An 18926-nucleotide genomic window follows, 5' to 3' on the forward strand; every position below is an offset into this window, starting at 1 on the left:
CTTTAAAAAGATTAAGGTTTACTTCAGATGTTACAAAAACAATAAAAAGCAGAAATTGTTTTTCAACATGAAGAAGGTAAACTAAAAGAGATAGAACATGATGGTTAATTACAGGCTCAATGGGCAAAGTTTTAAAGAAATCTGTTATAATGTATCAGTATTGGGAAATATTTCATTTGTCTTCATCATTGTACGTTGTTATAACATGATATATTGTTTTTCAGCAATTGGTAATATGTATTGTGAAGGCAGAGTAATTCAGAGGTATGCTGTATTCTGACATTCTGTTTGATAAGTTTTGAATGTGATATGTATGGTTGTTTGAAAGATTTATAGTGATTCTATTACAATCTAATTTAGGGGGGCTGTAAGAAATCCAATTTAGCAATAATTATATTGTAATGAATGAATCTGTTATCAAAGGCAGAATGTTAAAGTATACAGTATAATAGTCTGGACTTTCCTTCATATCTATATATTATCTGATTGTATATTCAGTTATTGTTACATGTGCAGTATTCTAAGTGAAAGGTCAGATCTATTCTGACAGACAGAATTGACCCAAAAGGTCAATTCGTGGCCTCAAGTTGTTGAACAGCTGCAAGTCCTAACTGGGAAAAATGCTGCATAAGACTTTTCAATTCAGTAAGTTTGAAACTACTTATATGTTCAGAAGTAGTTCATATGACATCAGTAATGTAGGTAAATACCATGTTGGGATATAACATCTTAAAGGTTAAAATGGCTGACTGGGTGGGTCTTTATGGATAAATACAGCAGTGAGCTTAGTGAGGAAGGAAGGAAGGATGGAGAGAAGATAGGCCAGACGAAGAAAGACCAGGCCAGATTGATAATACCATGAAGAGGAGAAAAGGACATGTTAATACCTGAAGAGAATATTAACAGAAAGAAGGTTACTATGTGCAACTATTCTTAAGAATATCAATCTATTTGAAACATCACCATCGTCATTCTTACTATTTTTGTATGTAAGTAATTATTTTCAAAATAAACGTTTTGTTTTTGTGTGCAAACGACAAGAATGCTGAATTCTGTTATACTGATGTGAATCTACAGAAAAAGCGAATTTAAGGACATTTAACAGATGGATAGATGGATAGATGGATAGATGGATAGATGGATAGATGGATAGATGGATAGATGGATAGATGGATAGATGGATAGATGGATAGATGGATAGATGGATAGATGGATAGATGGATAGATGGATAGATGGATGGATGGATGGATGGATGGATGGATAGATGGATAGATAGATAGATAGATAGATAGATAGATAGATAGATAGATAGATAGATAGATAGATAGATTAAATGTAGCTTATTTTCCCGGGTATGTCAAGTGAGTTTACAGTTATGTCTCCACAGAGAAGTGTTTTAGGAGGTACAGATGTTGCAAGACTTACTGTTTGTGCAGTTATAGCCGCTTGCGGTCCTGTGACCGTGACGATCAAATCCCGTATGGATTAATGCTGCGGTGGTCCGGTCTGGAAACATGGACCACCTGCAGCATTATCACGGCAGACACTGTCCTCAGCACAGCCATAGTCAATAGGTACTCTACTAAAGAGGTCTTGATCTCTCTCTTTTTTCTCCTTCGCTCTTTTCTTTAAAAAAGTATGATTTGCTCTATTTCTCCTTTTTAAAAGTTAAAATTTTTGGGCCGGTTTGTTTTCACAAACGTTGAAAGTATTTGGGAAAAAGGTTGCATATCTCTATTAAGAAGCTGCAGACTTTAAAATATTGTGAAAAAGAGGAGTTTTAAAATAATGTGCACAGCTAAGCTTGAGGCTCACAGAAAACAAAGAAAATTGAACAAGAATGACCACAAATCAATATATTTATAATTATATTCATGTATGTGTTAACTTATTCCCTACAGTGATAAATGTAATTTCTGAAATCGTTCAGTTACAGTTGTATCGTTGATTTGAATTGGGGTCAATGATTATACAGTAAATGCAGCCTGCACCCATGATGACAAAGAATAGGAAAGCATCAAAAATGTATGAGAGCTACTGTTGAGAAACATTCTTGATAATCAACTTAGATGCTTAGAGGGCTTGGGTCACTTATTAGGTTAAAGCTATTTCTCACTTGGGTATAAGTATATTAATACAAGTGTTTTACTTACCGGAGGATCATGATCTTCAGCAGTCACCGTAGCAATAATCGTGCCCTTAATGGCATCTGGAGCTACCATCCCCCAATAGAGAGCTTTGCTAAATACAGGCGAGTAATCATTCATATCCTGAAAAACATAATTAAGAGTTTTAGTAGTGAAAGAGAAATTAGATTATAGACCCAAAGTACAATAATGTCTCCTTCACAGTGTGTTCATTCACCTCCCTTCTTATTATAAATCCCATTTACCAAAGTCAGCCTCCAGCACTACCAATTCTATTACTACAATGTGAGTCTGGACCCCAAGAGGAAATGCCACATTTTCAATACTTCTTTAATGTGATATGAACTTCAAGTAATTCCCTACACACCTTTCAAAATAAAGTTTCCAGCAAGAGTAGTGATTCTTCAGATGGTGCTCAAATGTGATCAAACAATAAGGGTTTAATAACAAATATAAAAAATAGCCATGAGAAAGAATATTTCTGAACGCAGCAAAGATTATCTGAATAATTAACATATTTTAATTAGTATGTTAACCGAAATACAATACTTAGAAAATAATAAATAGTTGAGATCTTGCCAGAATGTAATATCTATTATATTGCCTTCATTTTTTTAATTCAGCAAAGGTACAGATTCACAACTTGCAAAGCGTCTAGTGCATATGTCTATCATACAGATACACCTAGTTATTATCATAAACTGTCTTTATATTAAAGGGCTAAAGTAAAATACAAAATGCTAATGTGGCATAAATTGTGGAAAACTTTGCCTATGATTTTAACTAATTATTACTTCATTATTTAAAGTTATTATTCAAGTAAATGGACTGTAAGGTTTCTTACAGTACTGAAAGGCTTCCTATGGATAAAAGATGTATTGCTCGTTGTTTTACAATCAGACACGCAGTTATTGTATGTCTTTATTTATATAGCGCCATAAATGTACATAGCGCTTCACAGTGGTAATACATGTGGTAATCATATAAATAACAAATAATATAAATAACAGGTCATTGGAATAAGTGCTTCAGGCATAAAAGTAACATTAAGGAAGAGGAGTCCCTGCTCCGAGGAGCTTACAATCTAATTGGTAGGTAGGGAAACGAATAGAGACAGTAGGAGGGAATTCTGGTAAGTGCGTCTGCAGGGGGCCAAGCTTTATGTATCATGTGTCCAGGATTATCCACAGTGCTATTCATATGCTTCTTTAAGCAAATGTGTCTTAAGGTGGGTCTTAAAGGTGGATAGAGAAGGTGCTAGTCGGGTATTGAGGGGAAGGGCATTCCAGAGGTGCGGGGCAGTCAGTGAGAAAGGTTTAAGTGGGAGAGGGCTTTAGATACAAAGCGGGTAGAAAGAAGACATATTTGAGAAGAACACAAGAGTCGGGATGGTGCATAACAAGAAATTAGGGCTGAGATGTAGGGAGTGGCAGAAGAGTGTAAAGCTTTAAAAGTGAGGATGAGAATTGAGTGTGAGATGCGGGATTTGATCGGAAGCCAAGAGAAGGATTTCAGGAGGGGAGACGCTGAGACAGATTTAGGAAAGAGTAGAGTGATTCTGGCAGCCTCGTTTAGGATAGATTGTAGGGGAGACAGGTAAGAGGCAGGAAGGCCAGACAGCAGGAGGTTGCAGTAATTGAGATGGGAGAGAATGAGGGCCTGAGTCAGAGTTTTAGCAGTCGAGTAACAGAGGGTGTATCTTTGTGATATTGCGGAGGAAAAAGCGTCAAGTTTTAGAAACGTTTTGAATGTGAGAGGAGAATGTGAGAGAGGAATCGAGTGTGACCCCTGGGCAGCGTGCTTGGGCTACTGGGTGAATGATCGTATTTCCAACAGTAATGTCGAAGGAGGTAATAGGGCCAGGTTTGGGAGGAAGTATAAGGAGCTCTGTTTTTGCCATGTTAAGTTTCAGTCGGCGGATGGCCATCCATGATGATATTCCAGAGAGACATTCAGAAACTTTGGTCTGTATAGCAGGTGTAAGGTCAGGGGTTGAAGGTAAATGTGTGTGTCGTCAGCATAGAGGTGATATTTAAATCCAAATGATGTGATTAGGTCACCTATAGAGAGTGTGTAAAGAGAAAAGAGAAGGGGTCCCAGGACAGAGCATTGTGGTACCCCCACAGAGAGATCGATATGGTTGATTTATTGGCTTTCCGGCATGATAAGTTATGCCAGAACTAAACACTGGGTTTAAAGCATTTTTAAAAACAATTCCTGCAATAGCTGGGCATTTTACACTTATGCTACGCTAACTCCTTCAGCTATTACTTTCAATATGGACCTCATAAGCAGTCGTGGCTACACAAATTGCGTAGAAAGCTCATTTTCTCGAACTACTGTATAATTGTTCACAAATCAACATAAATTACCTAACGTGGGAATTTAAAAAAAAAAGGCAAGATAGGTTTTTTTTCTCTCTTTTATTGTGCTGGCACCACATTGCGGTATACACGTTATTGTGCACAGGCGATTAAGTTAACATGTGTTACATCTATACTGTACAGTAGGTCTGTGAACAAAGGTAAAAAAAAAAAAAAGAGAGTGGGTGCGCCAAATAAAAAATGCAACTTAAAATCATGGACTAACTCTTATAAAAAAAATATAATAAAAATATATAATGTGACATGAACCAATCCGGAGCATGTGGGGTCTGGCACCATAGAAAGTAAATGTGTTAAAAAAACAAAACCCAAATGATAACGCAGCTTCCTAAACAAGGAACCCCAGTCCTTGAGATAAATAGTAATGCAAGAGAAAAAAATATGGAAGCGCAGTCAAAGGGGTACTGGTAAGATAACACCTTTATATTAAATTATGTCAATATAATCACAAACAATAACAACAATTGTCAAAATAAACTCAAAAGATAAAAATAAAAAACAAGTGGAAGTGGGTGCATTACTGAGAGGCAATCAAAGCAAGTTCCTGCTAAATGAATGTCAGAGGGTTAACACCAGGAAAACTCCTGGCTTAAGATCAAAGTCTTGTGACCAGAGAAGTGTCCCCAGATGGATACGTAAAACGTAAGGGGATATAATGTTGAGGGGTGCCCGTGGGTTGAGCCAATGCTCAGTGTGCTCACCCAACCTCCGCCGATGGCTCGTGTAGGTCTACTTAGTAGATATGTGACATATACCCCATTCCCTCGAATGGCCCATAAAGGTCTCTTCTGGTGCCAGAATGTGTCATGGAATATTACATTTAAGCAACTATTTACCAATACATTTTCTTCATCTATGCATTAGGATTATGCATGTAGGTTAATAGCCTTAGTGAAATAAAAGGGTAGACCCATGCAACACAAAAAAGTAATAAACAATGCAATAGCTCAATTTGTTTCCATAAACAAATTTAATTCTGATAACAAACACTTGGATTTTTTAGGAGTGTGAAACTAACTTTCTTTTTCTTTTCACGGGGGGCTCTTCTGATTGTGAAGGTCATTGGTAGCATGTTAATCAAATGTCTCCATTTGTATACTCTCTTTAAACTGCCAAGAGAAGATCACAGTGCAGAGTGGTGCTAGAGATGGGTGAACTAGTTCAAATCCATTCCCCAGATTTTCCTTCATGTTTTAGACCAAAAGCGTCCACTCCACGAAAATCCATCTGCAGATTGGGCACTGAAAAATCTGTGTGCATCAATCCAAATCCGCCTTTGGATACAATCCGGACTGATTTTTAAGAATCCGATACTCGGGTTCCACAATCCATGGCTGGATTGTTAATTGTCACACACACGGATTAATCTGCAGAGAGACATAGAGAGAGAGATTTCCCCCCGCGAATTAATCCGCAGAGAGAGACAGAGAGAGAGGGAGAGATTCCCCCCCCCCTCCCCCGCGGAGTAATCCGTGGAGAGAGAGATTTCCCCCCGCGGATTAATCCGTGTCTTTAATTGTAATAAATCCACCACGGATTTTGGATTGCTCTGTAAAATAAAATGTAAAAAATCAGAAAATCCGATCCGAGACAGATCCAAATCTACAAAAAAAAACAGCCCTTCTCTAGTGCTATCCCATAAAACACTTCCAGTTAGCCATATATACTCTTCCACATCTGTAAGGTGCCTTCTGGAAGAGGGGCTGTGAGAGTAATGTCGTTGGTACTTCTCTGTCTGAAATCTGAACCAAGAACATTAGATACAGTATTACAGGCTTGTCACCTTAGCAGTGATCTATTGCTAAATACTGTAAGGCTGTGGTGGTTCACTAGAAAGCATTCATTAAGTGTACCGCTTGCCTCCTGTTTGCAGACCCTCTGACAATTCCACTGGGTTTCCTTTTTAAGAACTCTGCTTTAAAATACTCAGGGTGTTTGATTTGAGAAGAACAGGCACTAAATTGCCCATATTTTACTTGTCAATCATGCCACTTCTTTTGGCTTTGGTCTTATTTTACATATACTGTATAAAAGTAAAATAGAAATAGCATAAAAGTTGCTATTGTTATTTAACCTTTATTCACTATAAATGTAAATAGCAATTTTTTACCTATTGACATGTATGTTAGTACATGATCAATTTTACATATGTATGGGCATGGCCTCTAATTTATTAAAACATTAATAGAAGCTATCTGGATCACTATTCAGATAATGTGAAGTTGCATATTTTTGTATACAGTGGCTGAATAAGTACCTTACTCAATAAACATACTCATTAAGAGCAAAATAGCATATCTAATTAGCAATACATTTAAGGGTGGGCACTTTCAATGGTGATTTGGTTCTGGTTCTTACCAAATTTCACGTTTTGGATTTGTTAAAACTCAATTGTATTGGTTTTGAATTATAAAGGAAAAAAATGAAAAAAAGCAGGACATTTTCCAAAGAATTTAGCGATATTTTCAAACTGCAAATGTGTTCGCAAAAGTTTGCATGGTTTTTTTTTCCATTCAAAAACGCAAAAGCTCACCCAGTTTAAAAATAATTAAAGTAATCCGAACATGAGCCTCTGGTTTTGACTCCAAATGTATCTCTGATACAAACGTTTGGATGGTTCGATTCAAAATGTGTCCATCCTTAATGAAATCTAATAATGAAAGAAAAAGATTTGCAATACCGGCCACATCATTCCAGACTATAATTTCTGCCTCCTGTCACATACTTCCTAGTAGCTGCAGGCATTGTCAGGCTATCCTGTGGATTTACCACCCCCCCTCTTGCAACCTTTTTGAGTGGCAGGAGTGGAGATGAGACGTGGTATGCGAGTTACCCAATCCGGGTGCAGCTCACGTCCCCTCCCCTTCTGCACTAAGGAGGAGCTCTCCCCCTCATGGGGTAGAGGAGTAGAGCTCTGAGTCTCTCCGGCTGGGAGAGAGAAACAGGCCTTCAGTCCCTCTTGGGGTTGATTGCCTCACCAAGATCTGAATAGAACACAAGGCCTCAAAATTGCTAAAAGGCTGGTACCATCCAGAGGTCTGGGACCCATCCTAAAAGATGATCCATGCGCTGTAATATCAACTGCAGTGGTTGCCTCAATAAAGAATCCTTTTTATATACCCCTGCCTAAGTAACAGTCTATTGGGTAGGGTTATGCGAGAAGTCTGTTATGGTGGGGACTATCTCCAGGAACCGTGGAGCCTGCTGTGACTGGAGGCACTGACACCACAAGAAGAACCTGAAGGATCACCAAAAGCCTGTCCTGTTTCCCCTTACCATCGGCCCCTCAGCATCTCCTGGACCCTCACAGGTAATTAGCACCATGATGCCTGTAGCAATAGCAAGATCTCCCAGAGTGGGGCTGGGGGGGAGGGGGGGAGCAGCGCTACAATGTGCTAAAATGGTTCTCAGTGTTTAGTAAAAAGGCACCAAGTACAAATTAAAAGTATGCTACATTTTTAACTGCATATATAATGGTAGAAGGCTTTATTTTGATGACTGAGCTTAAAGGCAACAGCATTAACTCTTATTTATATATGCACTAGTGTTCAATTATTTTATTTTAACAGCTAGAATAAACTTATAGTCAATATAGCAGGAACTCTACGTAATTTATCTGAAATCAATTGCTATGATTTGGGATATCACCAATCTGAAAATTACAACTTTAAAAATGCTGAATTATAGTTTAATACAATAATGTTTGTCATCCTTCCTTTTATTCTTTGCTAGCGCAATATATATATATATATACACACGTTTTAAGTTATGGTGGGTGAAAAAGGCAACAAGGAACCTCCGCCGTATTGCATATAGCAAATAAAAAGATATATATATATATATATATGTATTTTTTTTTAAAGCCAACATTGAACTAAATTAAACTACTGTATAACATAACACTGTCAGGCTTTGCTGTTACATATTTACTGCACTTGCTACAGCATAAACACCACTGCAGATAACAGTCACTTCAAGGAAATCTTATTTGAATAGCTGTTGTTCACACACTAGGTTTTCCCACTCAAACAACAAATTCTTGTTTACTTCAATATCACCATGCATTAACCTTCTGAAAATGAAGGAGATTCCAACTATTTTGTCGCAAACATCTCATCCACATCAGAATGTCTAGAGGAACAGGTATTTGTAAGGTATTTGAGTTTCTGAATCGTGTTGTGTCTTGTGTATCACATTAAAAAAAATATTCAAATGGACTTGCAACAAAATGTATTTATTAATGGTCAAAGGAAGAAAACTGTATTACTGACAGTAATTATGCTAATAATAGTAATACCTTAATCATTGTTATAATATTATTGGTAAAATAGGTGTTCAGAAAAAAAACCCTCAATATTTAAATGCTACATAAAACTAGCAGCGCTATACAAGAACATGCTATTATTATTATTATTATTAAATGCAAATAGATTTTCCCCTTGTTTTTTCCTTCCCAATTCCAATAACAATCCAAATTGCATAATTAATTTAGAATGTTCTAAGCACTGGTTTATAGCTTTAATCAGATCACTGTAACATACGGTATTAAATACTGTTACATACATTTACTGTATTTACTTAAGGGGTAATTCTATATTGTGTACAATTGTATATCGCACTGCGATCATTGCATGATCAGCCACTTTGGGAACTAAAGAATTACCCCCTTAGTCCTTCAAGCAGCTTTGTGGGGAAATTTATCAGAGTCCCCTTGTACAAAACTATGGCAAAAACACTACACCAGATGTATAACACAATTTATTAGCGAAAAGCAACCCAAACTACATACATAAACCTCATTCTGTGAGTACCCCTATAGCCCCACCCTCTCCCAACACTGCCCACAGTTTTCAATTTGTTTCAGTATCTGAAGGGAAGATTACACAAGCGCTCTTCAAATTATAACTAAGCAGCCAGTGTGGACCACTACTGCAATCTAAATTCCTAAGACTTGGTGCCCCAGCCATTGCCAAACCGCTTGCTTCCCTAATCAACTCTTCCGATCATATCCCTAAAACCTAGAAAACTGCCAGAGTTGTCCCAATCTTTAAAAGTGGGGACAAAAACACTGTCTCAAACTACAGGCCAATCTCTCTTCTCCCAATACTATCCAAAGTCATAGAAAAATGTGTTCACTCCCAATTAAGCGATTACTATACCAAGACAAATTTCCCTAGCCAATTCCAATCTGGATTTGCCTCAAACACTCCACGGTAACTACCCTGATAAAAGTTTGCAATGAGATCTATTGTGGAATGGAACTGGGACAACTTTCTGGAGCAATATTCCTAGATTTTGCAAACGCTTTTGATACTGTTGATCATGTTATCTTGCTTAACAAACTCCAGTGCTCTGGAATAGGGAAGCATGCTTTAAACTGGGTACAATCCTACCTATCAGGTAGATCCCAACATGTGTCTCTCAGGCACTAACTTCAACCCCTTGGATATCACCTGTGGTGTCCCGCAGGGCTCTGTTCTGGGACCCTATTCTTCTCAGTGTTCATCAATGATCTTCCTACAGCTTGTAAGGGAGCCTCAATACACATGTATGCGGATGACACAATCTTATATGCACACAGTCTAATCTCTCTGACCTTGGACACCTACTTTAATCTGACTTTTTGAGACTTGAAAATTGAATTTCCCAAAACAAACGGTTTCTTTATATTGCCAAGACTGTAACAATGGTATTTGGGACCAAGACTAATTTTCTAAAACTTCCAATGAAGGAGCTACAGATCAAAACCAACTCTAATACTATCCTAGCTCCTGTTGCTAGTTTTACATATGTGGGCATATGGTTTGACTCCCATTAATATTTGGGTTGCATATTGATACCCTGACATCAAAAACCTATCCCAAACTAGCTGCATTACTGTATATAGGAACACATCCTCCCTAAATCTGCTGGTCAGAAAGTGCATCACACAGCAGATGCAAATTATAGACTATGGGGACATAGTAAATGGCACGGCACCCCAAACTCACCTTGGCAAACTTGATACCCTCTACAACTCAAATGTCGCTTTGTCCTCCAATGCAATTATAACACACATCACTGCGAAATGTTCAAAGAACTAGATTGGTTATCTTTTGAGCCTAAGCGTTAAGTTAATCTCTACTGTCTGGCCTTCAAATACTTTCTTAGCAAGCTACTGTACCCGCCTATCTGAACAAGCTCCTCACCCCTACCACATGCAGCACTTATCATCTGAGATCTGACTCCAAATGACTGTTCATGATCCCAAGGTTCAACCAAGTATCCGTCCACTCCTCCTTCTCTTACCGTGCACCCCACAACTGGAACAGTCTACCGGAGACTCTCACAGCCACCACCAGTCTATATTCTTTCAAAACTAAAGCTCTCACATTTTAATCTGGTCTGTAACTGTTATATACGCCTATAATATATATTATCTTTAACTGTGCATATAATGTCATGTATATAATGTACTGTATAACCCTTTTCACTCATTGTAACTATGTATTTGTAACCATATATATGTCATTATAACTATGTCCAGGATATACTTGAAAATGAGAGCTACAGTAACTCTCAATGTATTACTTCCTGGTAAAACATGTTATAAATAAATAAATAATATCCCATTGATTTAAATGGGAAAACATTACTGATAAACATAAAACAGTTTTTTTCCTTAGTTTTGCAGCAAGTGGTTTTGATAAATACTGTAGTCTAGAGTAAAGGAGTACTTCAGTAATTTGATATTATAAGACAAGCTTTCGAGAGTTCGACTCTCTTCTTCAGGTTGGTAATACTGATTTACAAAGATCCCATGAGCTTAACTCAGATGTAAAAAAAAAAAGAACATTTCATAAATTCAAAAACTTAATTCATAAATAGTTCAGTGTTGGTAATTTCCACAGCAGTTCTTTTCTTGTTTACTATCACACTCTGGCATTTAGAATGGCTGTGAAATTCTCTCAGAGTAAAGAATGAACATGAACTGAGTAGATGCTCATTTTTATCACTTTGAATGACAATTGGAAAGTAAATGAAAAAAGCCTTAGAATTCTGTGTTGTTTTTTTTTGTCTGTATCTTTAACTTACCCTAATGATAGCACCATACAGTATATATGTATACATGTACATATATCATTTTGGATATGTCAATTTGTTGACAGGGACACGGCTTTTTATTATGTTGTGAAGACAGAGAACACCTGCGAGGGATTCTAGCCCCATACCAGTATGGTTAGTTGCAACAAAAAGAACAGATAATGTGGCTTTAGCAACAATGCCCAATCATGGTTATACCTAACAGCCACAGTACAAATCAATTATGGGCTGTTTAATGGAGCTGAAATTGCATGCAAATTCTGCCCTAGTACACAGCCAAGGACTGCTTTGGTGTCTCACTGCCAAGGAAAATGTAAACCTGCCATATTATATATTCGCATATTTTTATCATCAGTCAATCATCCATTCGTCTCCAGCAATTTTACAATAATTCTTCCACTGATAGGATTCTAAATTACTTTTGATAGTCCTGACATGATAAAGAAACAATAGTTATATCCCCTTGTTGGCAATCTTAGATTAAATGTAAATCTCACTATGGTAACAGCATTAACTAAAGACTATAGCCTATTCCACTACGGGCTTATACTGTAATACTGCTATATAAGAATTGCAATGTACTAAATATTGTATACAAAATCCCTTAAAATAGCAAAATAGCAGAATTGCAGAATGATTACATTTATGTTTAACAACTTGATGAATGATTAATATATAAATTGAACATATCATTCATGAAATAAATTGGTTTCAAACAATATACTGTGCTTCATAAATCGTTTCCATAGAGCATTATGGTGTGAAAAAAAAACTAGGATACTATGTATAGTGAATATACACAAACATGTAGACCAGTAGTCCAGTATAGATATCTACTATATGTAGGAACATATAATGTGCCTGCATATAGGGACCGCTATACATATTTAGGTCTAAAACACCATTTATAACATGGCTTTTCTCCATATTTAAGATACTCCTATGTAGAGATGTGCAGATTTTGGGGGCGAATTTGGATCTGCAGCGAATCGGCCAGTTCCATGGATTTCAGCGGATCAATCTCAGAAAGGACGATTCGCCATTTGCGGATCTTTTATTATTACCAATACATTCTGCGAATTCAGCAATCAGTGGCGGTTTCTACAAATCCACGGTTTGGTTTCTACAAATCCCGTCAACGGATTGTATCTGTGACGGGAATATCACGGGTGCTTCCCACAAACCGGACTGGACCGCAAAGCCGAGGTGGGGATACAGGTAAACCACCACCCTACAGCTGTGTGGGCGGGACCGGTAAGCAGAGTAGTTGTGGATAGCCTGGGTCAGGGCAGGAGAGTGTAGGATCGTAGAGGTACTTGCTGGAATCAGGGTCGGAGAGGTCAAGAGTAGTCGAAGTCCAATGCCAGGGTCGAGGAGAGGAGAAGGTAGAAGTCCGTTGAGCGAGCCGGGGTTCAAGTGTGCCAGAACGACAAGAGCAGACTGTGAGGTAGCTTGTAGCAAGCACAACCAGAGACTGACTATGCTCAGCAATCAGCTCAGGGCTGGTTGCACTATATACTGAGAGGAGCCAATGGGAAACTACCAGCAGTGATATCAGATGTAGGTAGGTCACTGGTAGCTTGAGGCTGGATGTAGGGCAGGTGTGGGAGGTACAAAATCATTGGAAGCAGTGGGGGTGGACATACACGCGAGCGCGTGTGCGACACCCACGTTGGAAGGAAGAGCGGAACAACGCCGCAAAGGCAGTTGAGAGACGTCGGCGCGCGCGGGGTCTGCCCCGGCAGTGTGCACGTCCAGTAGGTGAAGGGCGGAGGGAGGAGGTGATGCGGCCCGGATCCTGCGCACCTAGGCGGTGGAGGAGGCGGGTGTCGGAGCCGAGGGACGGGACGCCGCGGGAGGTAGGAGACGCGGCGTCCTTACAGTATCCAATGTTGGTTTTTGATGAATCTGCGCAGATTAAATCTGAACAAATCCATTTGTGGATTTTACACCTCGAAACGGATTTTGGGGGGAAAATGTGAGAAAATCCAGGAAACGGATTTGGGCGAATTCGCCCATCTCTATTCCTATGTCTATCCAAAACAGATTGAAATCCCTTACTGTATTACAATAGCTAACACAGCCTCTACTGGAAGTCTCTTCTATTAATCCAATACCCGTACAGAGAAGAAATCCCTAAGTACTTTCTCACATTTCTCTGAGCCCCCCTCTCTTTACAATGCATAAAATATTAGAACGCAACATGGGAGCCGATCAGGTTGAAACTTTCATGATGTACTCCCTAATTTTAACCAGTTCTAATCCCAATTCTCCAATCACCAGAAGCATATGTAGTGATCACTTATTTGAAGCACAAATCTTAACCACTTGTTTTTTGTTCTTATTTTATACTATATTTATTTATTCTTTGTTCTTATTTTATACTATATTTAAAATGAGAGTCTCTCTCTGAGATGAAATACTGCACGCTAAATTACAGGGAGCCCCAGTTCCTTAGATATTTAATTTTATCGATGGGGGGAATTGCTGCCTTAGTATTAGAAAATAGAGTTTACAAAAATCCAAAATGCAGTTAGTCACCTGGGATGCAATCTGGTAGTTTAAGTGGAAAACGCGAGAAGAACTTAGATAAAAAGCAAAGTGTGCACAAGATTTAGCATTTTGGGTGCACATGCTTCACATGGGCTTATCCTGAGAATCAATGATTTTTTTGTATTTATTTTAGGCATTGATACGAACTGCACCAGATGAGAAGATGGCACTGTGTCAACTAAAAAATAACAGAAAGGCCTGTATATCACTTTACTGTCTCCTAAATCTGTCTCGACTTCTCTCCTGCTGAAATCCCTCCCCTGGCTTCTTATTAAGTCCTTTATTATAGTACTTACAAAATTCTTCTCTCTTTTAAGGATATACACTCTTCTGGGCGTCCTTAAATCTCAGTCCTAATTTCTCACTATACACCTGCTCCACTCTTGCATTCTGCTCAAGGATGTCTTCCGTTTACCCCCTTTGTATCTAAAGCCATCTTCCGCCTAAAACCTTTCTCACTCACTGCCCCACACCTCTGGAATGCCCTTCCCCTCAATATCCAACTAGCACACTCTCTCTCGGATCTTTCTTAAAACACACCTCTTTAACCAAGCATATGGGTAGCTCCGCTGGCTGATACTATACATCTCAGATGCACTGACCTTGGCCCCTTGCAGATGCACTTACCAGAACTGTCTCTGTAAGTTCTCCTCACTTACCAAATAGATTGTAAGCTATTCGGGGCAGGACTCCTTTTCCTATTGTTTTATGTTTGAAGCGCCTATTCCCATTGTGTTATAATATTGTGTCATGTGTATTGTGAAGCACTATGTACCTGGATGGTGCTATATAAATAAAGATATACATAGATACATTTACCTTGCATATTATAAATAGTATGTATTGTGCCTTTTTCCATTATGCTTTATGAAGAAATAGAAAAAATGCCCTGGATGTATCCTGGATAGATAATTGGGAAGCCAACAACAACATTGTTACTCATAAAAATAAAAACAAAATTCAATATCGACATGTTTATTGGTCTCATATAATTGTCACAAAAGTTTGGAAATGCAAAGCAAAATGTATTACTTAAAATCATGACCGCCTATGGTTTATAATAATTTAAGAAAGGATACAGGATAGAGCAACATGCAGATTTAAAGGTAGAGAAATGTTGCATCAAAGCAACAAATAGTCGCTGTGAATAAACAACATAATAGGCTAAAAATGAGGGAATTATTAACATGCTGCATTCTGATTGGTTAAAATTCCTGGCATTAGTAGTGTTAATGCCTGGATTATTTTGGCACATTACCAAACAGATACAGCCATGCTCTAATCCTCCCACCTCCCCCACTCAATAGGGTTGTGGGGGTTTACCGGACAGCTGCAGGGGATAGGTGCTTAGTGGGCTTACCAGATTTCTTGAGCGAGGAAGGAGTCCACATTGTTGAGCAGGGAGGGGAGGTTAGGAAGGATGGAGCATGCTTACTTGTTAAAATCATCAAAAGGGAGTGGATCAATGAAAGTTATGATTTAGTATCTTGGGGGAAAATATTTTCTGGAGAAGGAGGGGAGGAGCAGTCGGGGAGCAACTGGACTTGATAAGCAGTTAGTGGGAGGGGGCAGTTTGTTTATGCAGGGAGGGCATATCCCTTCCACTAGTAAATGCCATCACGTTGTCCCGAGGCTCCTCCTTGCCCTCTCTTGCCTAGTCTCCCAGGTCCAGCAGCAGAAGCTCCTGCTCCAGTAAGAGCTTTGCGTAGGCAAAGAGTCTGAAGAGTGTGACAGTGGGTAAAAACAGTGGAAGAATTCTGGCTTTAGGAAGTACTGATGGGTCAGAACCCATGAGTTGTAAGAAATCAGGGAACTCGCCCCCTGCGTTGGTGCCTGAGAATGCGCGCATCCCCGCTCTGCATCCAGAGCATGTGCGCACATGCAGCTGGGCTAGTCGTGCCACGGAGCTTGGCTCTGCTCCTCCGGACGCATTGCACATTCTCTCGCGCGTGGCACACTCACGTGACTACGTGCACTGCCCCCCAGCTGCGCGGCAACTAATCCTTTATCTTGAGTCTCTTGCGGCTTCCCAACCCCGCTATCGGGTCCTTTCCCTTCTTTCAGCTTGTGCGTGGGAGCACAACCGTAACATGAGTGTGGTAACTGGCATCTTCCATGAGCTGTTCGAGCCTCACAGTAATGGGAGCAATGTTAAAAGATTTAAATAAAATTCGTCCTGCAACAGTTATAATCCCCTAAGGATAGGACATTACATGGCAATTAATTATTATTAAATTAGTACTGTAACCTCTTCTTATTTGTAATAGTCACCATGATTTGCAATATTATGTTTAATGTCTTTCCAATAAAATAAAATCTAAATATTGAAATATAAACCAAAACAGCCCAGAAATATAGCTCATTATGAGGGCTCAGTATCATTAAAGTGTAATATGTAGTATGTTGCCAACATGTTTTGTTATTTTTCCAAAAATTGCTCTTTGGCAAACAAACTGTAAATACTATTTCAGCTTCATCATGTAAGATTGGAAATAAAAGTGGTATTTTATTTTATCCCAGGAGCAAACTGTCCCTAGTTCATTTGAGAATACAGTTGAACAACAGATGAATGCTACAAATCCCTGTAAACCTTTTTTACTGTAGCTCTCAACAACCTTGACAAAAGTGAAGTACTTTCCTGGCCAATACCTGCAGAGTCTATTTTATGAAAAGCAACAGGTTAGGGAAATGTCAGCTTACAGCTGTTATCCTTTCTAATGAATATCATAGTGCAAACACGCCAAACAAAATAAATAATCTGTTTATTTTTTAGCTAGTCTTAAAGGTGTGGTACCACCTATGGTGTTTTGTTTTTGTTTCTTTTGTTTGGTAGGTGATCTGGGTGCTGAACTGCATTTATATTGGGTGAAGAATAGGGAGGTTTAAATGCCCCATGGCATGGAAGCAAATAGGCACACATGATGCAGGAGTTTTAAACCTGCAAAAAGAACTGGCAGCAACTTTGGAGGTATTTATCTCAGGAAGGAGGTGTGACGGTGGGTGTAGCAAGTCTTCATAAATAAAGGTGACGTCCAACTGGTTACCCCTGAAAATCGGTCCTGTTGTGGGTTTTACCTGTTCCCCTTTCCTAATAAACATGAGACTTTGGGAGTGGGAGTTTTAGGTGGGATATTTGGGTCAAAATCTGTTTATCTTCTTTGCAGGAGTTTGGGGGATAAAGTTAAGGGTAGTCCCGTAATTCTCCCCAACTTGCAGGTACTGTATGATTTGTGGATATGCAAGTTGAGTTACACCGGGGCACAGTGTCCCCAGAATCCTATTTTTTGAGCCCAAATGTCCCTGACCCATTTCCCCCACATATGTAAGGTTCCCCAAGAGATATATGTTTAATAAAGAAGTGTAGTATGTTTTATACAATATGTAGTAATGTCTATATAGTCAGCCCGGGCATCTACATAGGCGCCGGGATGTCTGCATAGACATCGGAGTTCAAAGGAGAAGGGATGTCCAGAGGTGAGAAGACCATTTGTTGCACGGGGAAGGGCGAAGTACCAGGTCTGGAGAATAAAGGGCACCCCGCTACCTTTTGGACTGCCAGACCTGGTAGAGCCTGCCCAGCAATGGATTGGGAGGGGGAAGATGCTGCTGGTAGGTGTCACATTGGAAGCTCAAAATAGTTGCGTTGACCTACAAATCCGCAGCAGAATATCCAGTGAAAGTTTCATTGTGCTATGTGGTGCCTTTTCTGAGATTTCGATGCTTCAGACATACAAACAAACAGACGGAATTCAACTTAGAATTATAGTATATATATATATATATATATATATATATATATATATATATATATATATGAAAATAAAAGACAGTGCCCTTATTGACATACACCTATAACCATGCAAAACCCTGCAGGATGATATACCCAGCACAGATAAATGACAATGCTTCTAGATTAGCAGGAAACCAAGCAAATTGCAATAAAAAATGAATAAACAAAACTGAAAAAATATATAAAAAAAATATAAAATATAATAAAAAATGTATGTTGGCAACAAAAACAATAAAAAAGAAAAAATACCTATAAAAATTGTGCGTAAGTCTCTTTTGTATTGTTGACAAAAATATATAATCAATATAAAATGATGTCCATACAAATCCTTAAAAATGAATTAGAAGTCCTTGGCAGCTTAATTCTTGGGATCACCAACCTCCCAACGATAACTAAGAAAAAAAGAAGAAAGAAAAAGCGCCCGATCCTAGTGTAAATTCAGATTTAAAAGGTTTTAATTATCATGAACAGACGATTGCCAACTCACACTTTGTCAGTTTAAAATAAGCAATTTATGGGACAAGCCCATGCACCACGCTGACGTCCAAGTTTCAGAAGTCTTCCATCTGCATACAAATGTAGCTGCTGTGAATCAGCCCTGCTGTGGGATATGCTGCCGGTACAACCTTTCTCCTCTGCAGGGATGGTAGATGTTTCTGGCTGTATTCAATTAACCACCCGATCGAGTAGCAGGATGCAGGAACTGACGTCTGTGCTCTGGAGCTTGAGCTGCTTGGCCACCGTAGTTTCCTGTACCACGTGACCCTTTGTATCACGTGACTCATTGTGCTATGTGGTGCCTTTTCTGAGATTTCGATGCTTCAGACATACAAACAAACAAACAAATATATAAATCTGTCAGGTTTTCAGGTCCCTGTTTATTATAGAAAAATTATGCACTTAACACACAAAAATCTGTTGTAGCAAAATGTGTCCAACCATGTAAATTACTCTCTATAAAGCGTGCA

At 38.8% G+C, this 18926-nt stretch overlaps 1 protein-coding gene across 2 annotated transcripts in view; it reads right to left on the bottom strand.

The window, feature by feature from the left end:
* Window positions 1-18926, bottom strand: part of PCDH15 (protocadherin related 15) — a 1763546-nt gene that overhangs the window by 390482 nt on the left and 1354138 nt on the right. For both annotated transcript variants that reach the window (XM_075612935.1, XM_075612934.1), the window contains exon 22: window positions 2155-2271. In XM_075612935.1, coding sequence (XP_075469050.1) covers window positions 2155-2271 — 117 coding nt within the window. The remainder of the gene's footprint in view (window positions 1-2154; window positions 2272-18926) is intronic.

The sequence above is a fragment of the Ascaphus truei genome, chromosome 8 (genome assembly GCF_040206685.1).
Source record: "Ascaphus truei isolate aAscTru1 chromosome 8, aAscTru1.hap1, whole genome shotgun sequence".
Lineage (NCBI taxonomy): Eukaryota > Metazoa > Chordata > Amphibia > Anura > Ascaphidae > Ascaphus > Ascaphus truei.